The 8,282-nt window shown below is 43.0% G+C and overlaps 1 protein-coding gene across 3 annotated transcripts in view; it reads right to left on the bottom strand.

Annotated features, from left to right (window-relative positions):
- LOC108756289 (potassium voltage-gated channel protein Shaw-like) overlaps positions 1-8,275 on the bottom strand; it is a 16,408-nt gene extending 8,133 nt beyond the window's left edge. For 2 of the 3 annotated variants that reach the window (XM_018499988.1, XM_018499989.1), the window contains exons 1-4: positions 8,026-8,275; positions 4,629-5,007; positions 3,416-3,610; positions 1,798-2,857 (exon numbers count right to left, since the gene is read on the bottom strand). In XM_018499988.1, the coding sequence (XP_018355490.1) occupies positions 1,798-2,857; positions 3,416-3,610; positions 4,629-4,955 (1,582 nt within the window). In that variant the 5' untranslated portion in view covers positions 4,956-5,007; positions 8,026-8,275. Of the gene's footprint in view, positions 1-80; positions 617-1,797; positions 2,858-3,415; positions 3,611-4,628; positions 5,008-8,025 lie in introns of those variants that run through there. The other variant, XM_018499987.1, reaches the window with a different exon arrangement.
- Between the last annotated feature and the right edge of the window lie 7 nt (positions 8,276-8,282).

The following is an 8,282-nucleotide window of genomic DNA, read 5'->3' as shown; positions in this document are numbered from 1 at the left end:
ATTTATAAATATATATATATATATATATATATATATATATATATATATAATAATAATAATATTTTAAATGTAGAATTAAAATGAAAACGGGTGTAACCGTCGCGAGCACGGTGTGGTCCCCGGATGGGTTTTCCCTTCTCTTAGGGGTGCAGAGCTTCGGAAGTGTTTCTCTATCGTTTCTATTAATTCTACATTTCAGATAAATAGTAGATATACCTTTTGCGGTCGTATATCTGGTGACAGCCGCCGCAAAAATTTTTTTCACCGTTTCGGTTGTCGGGTCTCAGCCGCCACGCTTCGCCGGCAGTGTTTATTTTTTGCCTAGCCATTGAAAATGGGCAACGGAAGCCGTGATGCTTCGATGCAGCGAGGTATCGTTTTTACATTTTTTTCTTTTTTTCCCTTGCCAAAGCATGCCTAATGGAATTTACGGGATTTTACAGGACAATCTTTGATTATAGGTGTATACACGCCGCGTCGTTCGCTCCAAAATAATTCCGACCAGTTGTGAGAGATACCCATGTCTGAGCATACGCTACGACCGCAAATGGTTAATCCAAACCTCCGGCTCTCTTGGTCCCGTTGGTTCGTAGGTTACAATTCCTCCGGTCTTCCTCTGCAACCCACCATACGAGAAAAAAAAAGAAAAAGAGACACTAGAGATTGGCCGGTTCGATCGACGCTTGAAAAATCACGAAATCGCGACCTCGGCTAATTCTATCGAGTTTGCCGTTTTTCCTTACCGTCGATCTTCCGACGCACTTCACGACTCAAAACGACCCCGTATCATTTATGCCAATAATTCTATTTCGTTTGCACGTCGTTTTTAAAAAATATTGAGATTTCTTTCTTACGTAAATGACAATTATCGTAAATGTTACCGTTTGCAAGAAGCTTTGTTCTGAATTCTGCTTGTGATTTTTATAAAGTGGAAATTTATAAAATGGAAATTAAGTAGAGCACATTAGAGAAGTAATATGACGTTTGATACCTGAATCTCGCGCTTTGTTTTATGCTTGCTCGTATGTGTATTTGTTAATTATGCTAAGTGTACATGCAAATATGACTCTATTCGCGTTCTACTGCAATAGTTCATTTTATGTGTGTCACGGCATAAGTATTTATTAAACACGCGAAATTTAAACTCGTCACTATATATACAAGAGATTATCTAGATATAAGTGAAAAACGAATGCAACCAGATTTCATTTGCAATTAGAATTTCGAAACTATAATTTACATTAATTTTCTATGATGAGTTATTTTTGTCATTTAACTCGCGTCATTCCAATCCGTACGAATAACCACTGATACAAATTTTAAAACAATCAGTAGGATTAATTTTGCCTTCACTGCAATTTTCAGATAAGTTATATAAAGTTCAAGTGAAATTCATCGCGTGATTTGATCTCTTTCGTGAATAAGGGTAAGGTGTAAAACTTGACACAAACGAATACGATAATATCTATAAACGTGCGTGTTCCGAATTCAGTTGTTTATCGAATTAATGTTTCACAGTTTCACTTGTTATTATTATTGTTCGTACTAACTGTAAGTGATTCGAAAAATATAAATGAGAATTCTCAAGCTGCAATTACAATGCTTCAAATTATATTCCAATTACAACATATACGTATACTTGAATTCCTTTGTACCATGTACCTCCCCATTCCGCGTGTCGCGTGGACTAAGTTAAGTAAAAGTGGACCGAGTTGAGTAAAAGTCGAGCTCACGAATCGTGCAAAACGGAAGATGCAAACGGTGAATGACTGAACGCCTTCGGCGCCTTCGAGTTACCTGTTTTCGTGGCGAACGGATCCTTGGGATGATTCGTCTTAATGGCGTTCATTCTCCGATTCTGCGGTCCTTGGCCGCCGCCAGTGCATCCGACGCCGGGCGTCTGGCCCATGCCCATGCCCATGCCGAGGCCGTGGGGCCCAGTGGTAACCGTGCCCCCGGTGGACTGCAAGTGCGACATTTGCTGGCCGCATCCTGGGGGCCCGACGGTCCCGGGTCCGCCGGCCACGCCGGGCGGCGCGCCGGGTGCCCTCACACGTGGCTGTTCGACTGGCAATACACGGCGTCTCTTCTTCGGTAGCTTGGCTCGCGCCTGCGTGTGACTGTAATACATCGCAAAGTTGCTAACGATCACGGGCACCGGCAGGGCGATCGTGAGGACACCGGCCAACGCGCAGAGCGCGCCGACAAACATCCCGATGTACGTTTTCGGCACCATGTCCCCGTAACCGACGGTCGTCATCGTCACCAGGGCCCACCACAAACCAAGGGGTATACTCTTGAAGTCGTTCTTCGGATTGTATTGGGTGCGCTCCGCGTAGTACACGAGGCTAGCGAAGATGACAATACCGAGGACGAGGAAGAACACCAGCAGCGTGAGCTCCTTTGCCGAGGCGCGAAAGGTCTGTATCAGGATCTTCAGGCCCGAGGAGTGGCGGGTGAGCTTGAACAGCCTCATTATGCGTATGATGCTCAAGAACTCGAGGATATCGGCGTTCTCCAGGTGGGCCGCAAACCGCTGCAGCGCCAGGTCGACGTAGAAGCTCAAGGTCGCGACCATGTCGATTAGATTCACCGAGCTCTTGATGAAGTCGCAACGATTCGGGCTCGCGGTAATACGTATCAAGAACTCAAGAGTAAACCAGGCGTTACAGATGCATTCGATGTAAAAGAAGACATCATGGGCGTTGGTGCGAGTCTTGTCTACCACCCAGGACGTCACGTTGTCAGTCTTTACCGAACGATTCACGATCATCGGCACTCGCATGTCCGGATGGGTTTTCAAGCAGAACGAAAGTATCGAAACGCAGATGAAGAAAACGGAGACTATACTGATTACCTGAAAGATCCAGACAAACGAGATTAACTTGTAAATGTTATATAGCGGAATACTTTAATAATACAAAAAAGATATGATATACATTACTTATATATTAATAAAAATTAACGGTATACTCATAAAGAAAAAAATTATATTGGCGATGTTTTATATGTAGAATATATTATATGTATTGTATATATAAAATTGAATCAATTTATATAATTATTTACCATTGCTAAAAGATTGAAGATGTGAATTGTGAATAGTTACGACAACTTTATTAGTATAAACTTTTATAAATAAAAATGTTTTTTTTTTTCTCTAAATGTAAATATGTAAGTATATAGTAAAGTAAAATATGTTAATTATAAAATTCAGAATTATGATAAATTTTTTTGTGATATATATATATATAAATGTAATAAATGTAACATATTAATTAAAATTTATAGAAAATAAAAATAAACAAAAAATATATTTTTTACAGATTCAAAGAAAAATTTAATTAACACGCACAAATTAATATTTTAATTAGTATCATAATTATTTGCCTAATATATCAAACTCAAATCGTACCTTAGCTGCGACGGAGGAATAAGGTTCATCGAAAAGTGACCACATCTGAGGTTTGAGCTTCTGCCACCACGTGAGACTTCCCTCGTAGTATGCTTCCTCAAAACCGAATTTCCTGGCCAGTTCCTCGTCGGTGGGCCTCTCAGTGTCGAGGTCCAACCTGTCGAGGACCGTCAGCGTTTCCTGCGTATCCCGGTGCTGCAAGGGCGTCGGGGCGAAGGGGATGGGAAGAGAGACAGATGCAACAACGATTGTTATTCGTACCTGCGAAACTCTTTCTCGAGTGTGCTTTCTTTCGTGCTTTGCCTTGGGACAGATAAAGCGCGCGTGAAAAGCATACGCGAGCCGTTGTGTGCCTCCTCGCGTGAGTGATAAAGATATATCTGCTCGGCTTTGATCAGCCTTACCGGCGGATTTGTCCGATGTTGCATGTACGCTTACTTGAGTCTATCCCACATCGCTCTATCCAAACTAGTTCTCAGATTCTATTTGCTAACCGTATCCTCTTAGACCATGTACTATTGGATCACGCATTTCCTCATTTTTTTATCAACCTCTAAGATGATAACAGAAAAAAATCCATAGAAAGAGATAGGTTTTCTCATTAATACTTAGTATTTATCTATCTTTTTTGTTACGTTTTTTATTGCTTATTTATCATTTTCATCTTAGAGATGTTATCAAACAAATGATCCTATAGTATAGAATTTATGGTCTCCTATTGAAATCCATTTAAGTATAAAATATATCATGTAAGATGTCTCACACTTTTTGTTAAGTAGATTCTAGAAATAAATTAAAATTAATTGCCATTAAAAAAGTAAAACTAAAGGCACTTTGGCAAAAAGATGTTACTACCATGCATGAAAATCTGGCACATTTGTGAGCGTGATAATAAAAGACGTACAGTACTTTCAGACAATATGATAAATCACTGACAAACTTCTCCATTTCATATATTATTCTGAGTCAAAGAAATTATATTACATCTACACATAAGCATATTTCTATTCGTCATTTTAATCTGTTAAATATGTTGGAAAAGTGTTCCAACCTCGGCTAATCTACTTGGCCTTGTGTCGTGTTTACTTTAATCTCTACATCTATATACCGTACTGTACATCACATTATAAATTTACGCGTCTGTTTTTGCGTGCAGCCACGCTTAGGCGTGATTAGGCACGTGCACGACAGTCAGACGTTATTCACGATATACCTGCGTGTAGGTCATCCAACAGCAAGGCTCGACCTGATTCGAGTCAAGACCCCAGAAATCGAGCTCTTCCTCGAAAAGCGGGCCGCATACGTCCGTGGGGTAGTGCAACTTCCCGGTGCGATAGTAGTTGAGTACCTGGGCGAAGACACCCGGGTGTCTGTCAAAGAAGTACTCATTGAGGATCGGGTCGTAGTTGGCGAGGGCCTCGGTCAGCCTCGAGAGCCTCGTCGCCGGGATCTTCTTCAGGGTTGCCTTGTACGTCTCGTGCCGGATTCCGCCCACGTTCAGAACCACGCGGTTCTCCGCGTCCATGTTTATCAAGTTCATTTTGATCACGGCTCTGCTACCGCCGGCCCCGACTTAAAGAAACCCATGCGATCTGCAAACAATTAGCGCTTCCGTCGCGTCATCTAAAATTAGATGGAAAACCGTCGTTTCCCCATCGCGTAGACCTTATATTGATTTTATCGATTATATCCGATTAACCTTCCCAAAGCTCAATCAAGGCTGATACAATTTATACCCTTGTAAACTGAAAATTGACTTATTTGAACAGAAATTAACTTTGAACCGATCGATTTTAATTTAAATCTTATGTGGATCACGTAATAAAATTTGTCAAATAAAAACGTCCAATAAAAGAGATTTTATTTATTAAGCGCAAACTATTCGCGTTCCTGTTTTATTGAAATGCAAATAATTCATTAACATTTTACACGAATTTATGCGATAACATCCGACCGTGTGCAGCTCAGTTACAAATGTAAAACGTACAATTTATGATCTTATTCCGTCATGTTAAAATATCACATCCGTTCATGTGTGCTGATAGTGCCTAAAAGGATCAAGCGAAGCATTCTACGTGTAATGATTTTATCGTAATATATCACCCCGGTTTTACTGACCGGTTGCTTTGACATCCATATAATCTCATTTGGATTATACGGCGTAGCCGACGGAAAGTGTCACAATGGTGTCATTGCTGCTTCAAATCCTGCGTTTGAAAGACTGACGCAAAACGGAATGCGAGAGCTACTCTATTTAACATTACTGTCACGATAATTATGACATTTAACATTTCATTTAAAAAATCCCTTACACATCGATATCATATGGTTTAGGAATACGCTTTACAAATACCAGCGTTAGGATTGCACCGGCTCTCTAAGTCCCGTATCTGTCTCGGAGGAATGTATTCATTCAACTTTTTCATCTCGCGTGAACGATACAGCGCTGTGAGAAGAATAATTCTTGCCAGGGACATGGCATGTTAAAGCTACCGTTATGGAACAAAAAACAAATTACGCAGTTACGATTAAAATATACGAGATTAAAATATCACGAAGAGTCATAAACAGAATTAAAAAAATTTTAAGTTAGAAATTGTTAAAACATTTAAATACTTCACTTATCGTAATCGCTTCTCGCTCATGTGAAATATGTTCGCGTTTATTCAGATTTCCGGACCAATTACTTTTTGTTAAGTTTTTACGTTATTTATACGTGGAGCGTTTCTCGGGCGGAACATTTTTAAGTAACCTTCCCTCGACATCAATACATCTGCATACCAATTATGTGCGCCTCTGCATCGATAAACTCGCCGAACGTGTAATAAAAGGATAACATTTCAGTCTAACAAAACTGTTTTCATTTCTAAATCCAATCTGAGAGGAAAAGTAAACATCATTCTCATAATTAAAAAAAAACAACGCGTTAGTTAATAACTGTCAATTAAAAACAAATTCAAATTTTTAGATTTTATAACAGCGAACAGCCAAAAATTATATTTTAAGTTATAAAGCGAAACTATTAGAAATGAGCTATATTAAAGGAAGAATTATTATTTATAAAGGGAGAAATTAATAAAATTATATTAGGATCCCTTTCTCTCGATTTATAAGCAGTGTACTCCTTTTGGTGGTACATACATTTAGATTCCGCGGCGACTCGAAATAGCCAAGTTCGAAAAACGTCCACGAGGTGATCCGTATTTCTGCCCGTGTAATCTTTTATACCGCGTAAAAAAAAAAAAAAAAAAAAGCAGAACCGTATAAAGAAGGCACCACGTGAAATCAAAGGGACAGGTGTATCGGTTTTTTTCAATCCCGCTGTCGCTTTGTATGCCGACTGTGCAAAGTTGTAACGGTTATAAAGGGTAACAATGTGGCTCGTGACTGTCCCTGACGAGAGTCGAGCTGTCCGATTATCAAATCACGCGCTCGGGATGCGTCACATCGAGCGAGACCGCCTGCCAGATACAAAGATACAGATCGGACTCCGGCATGCCGCTATCAGGCGGCGATGCCGAGGTCGACGTGCCTGAGACGTCCCCGAATTAACGCGCTCGGACGCGATTTCTAAATCAACCCCGATTGCCAACCACCGGCGGGTAGCGGTGACGGTGGCGGTGGCGGTGGCGGTCGCGGCGGGAAACGTCTAGCAACGACGAAATCCGATCGAATCTTCGAGGTCGGGCCGTCGGGGTGCATTCCCGTGACGTCATCCGTACGTATTTTCGCACGTGCACGAGCGAGAGCAGCATTTCGGATGATCGACCGTGAGGCGGACCTCGAGGGCGCGTTTTTCCCTTCTTACGCAGACGAGCCTAACGAAGCGTTTGTCCATGGCCGAGCTACAAATTAGCGTCAGGAACGACGGTGATGGTGGTGGTGGTGGTGGTGGTGGGGGTGGCGGCGGCGGCGTCGGCCAGCCCCTTGTCGCGCGAGAATCGATAGTCTGCGTGCACGAAAGGCCGATATTGCGCCCTGTACGCTGCTCGACATTACCACCCGCGGCTCCGTTTTCGGCTTCCCTTCCGGCGAATTATATTCCAACGCGCCGGGCTGAGATACGCGGGATCTCGCGAGTACCGCTCGCCCGACTTGCGGTCATACATACTCGGTCGCTCGGTGAAATTGTCGAATCTCGCGATCGTGCCGGTTGACGATGCTGCGACCGATCGAAAGAGAAACTGGCGATCCGAGAAATCAATGAGAAGAGACGTCAGATTGAGCGAAACGTTGGAAATACTGGAGTAGGTCAGACGGAATCGACTGGTTCAATGAGCGCCCAATAGTGACGTGAACGGATCGCGCCGAACAGGGGAATAACTTGCAAGCCGCAGCAGGATGAACGCATTAACGGTTTAACAAGATAATTCACATGGACTCTCAGTCCCTAAGAGCTTAAACGCATTCTGAACACTCGTGGGGTTGGCGCGTGTTCGTGTTTTCTTCCCCTTTCAACGGAAGGGCGTCCTAAAGAGACACCCTCGTGATCGACACGTTTCCACTCGGACACGCAAGGGTTTCTTTCCCTCGAACCCCCTCCCCCCCCCCCCCCTCGACGTCGAGATCCCCCTGAAACGTCTCCTCTTCGGAACTGGCGAAATACCCACCCTCGGTCGCGCTCTCTTCATGTCTCGGAGATCTTCCGCGACATCTCGACGGCACTGCTCCGATTCCCCGTATTCTCCATGTCGCCGAGCTGCGACGATGGCGATGGTGCTCCACGAAGGTATACCCCGTAGGTGACAGACGGTCTCGCACAATAGGCACTATGTTGTCCTGCGTGCTACGTCCTGCGTTCGTACGAGCACGAGTCCTCTCGCTCGACTCCTCTCGTACTCTCTCCCACCCTCAACCCCCTCTCTCT

This window comes from Trachymyrmex septentrionalis, unplaced genomic scaffold, assembly GCF_001594115.1.
Source record: "Trachymyrmex septentrionalis isolate Tsep2-gDNA-1 unplaced genomic scaffold, Tsep1.0 scaffold97, whole genome shotgun sequence".
NCBI classification, from domain to species: Eukaryota; Metazoa; Arthropoda; class Insecta; order Hymenoptera; family Formicidae; genus Trachymyrmex; species Trachymyrmex septentrionalis.
The sequence above is the reverse complement of the archived record's forward strand: the minus strand, read 5'-3'. Positions and strand labels throughout refer to the sequence as shown.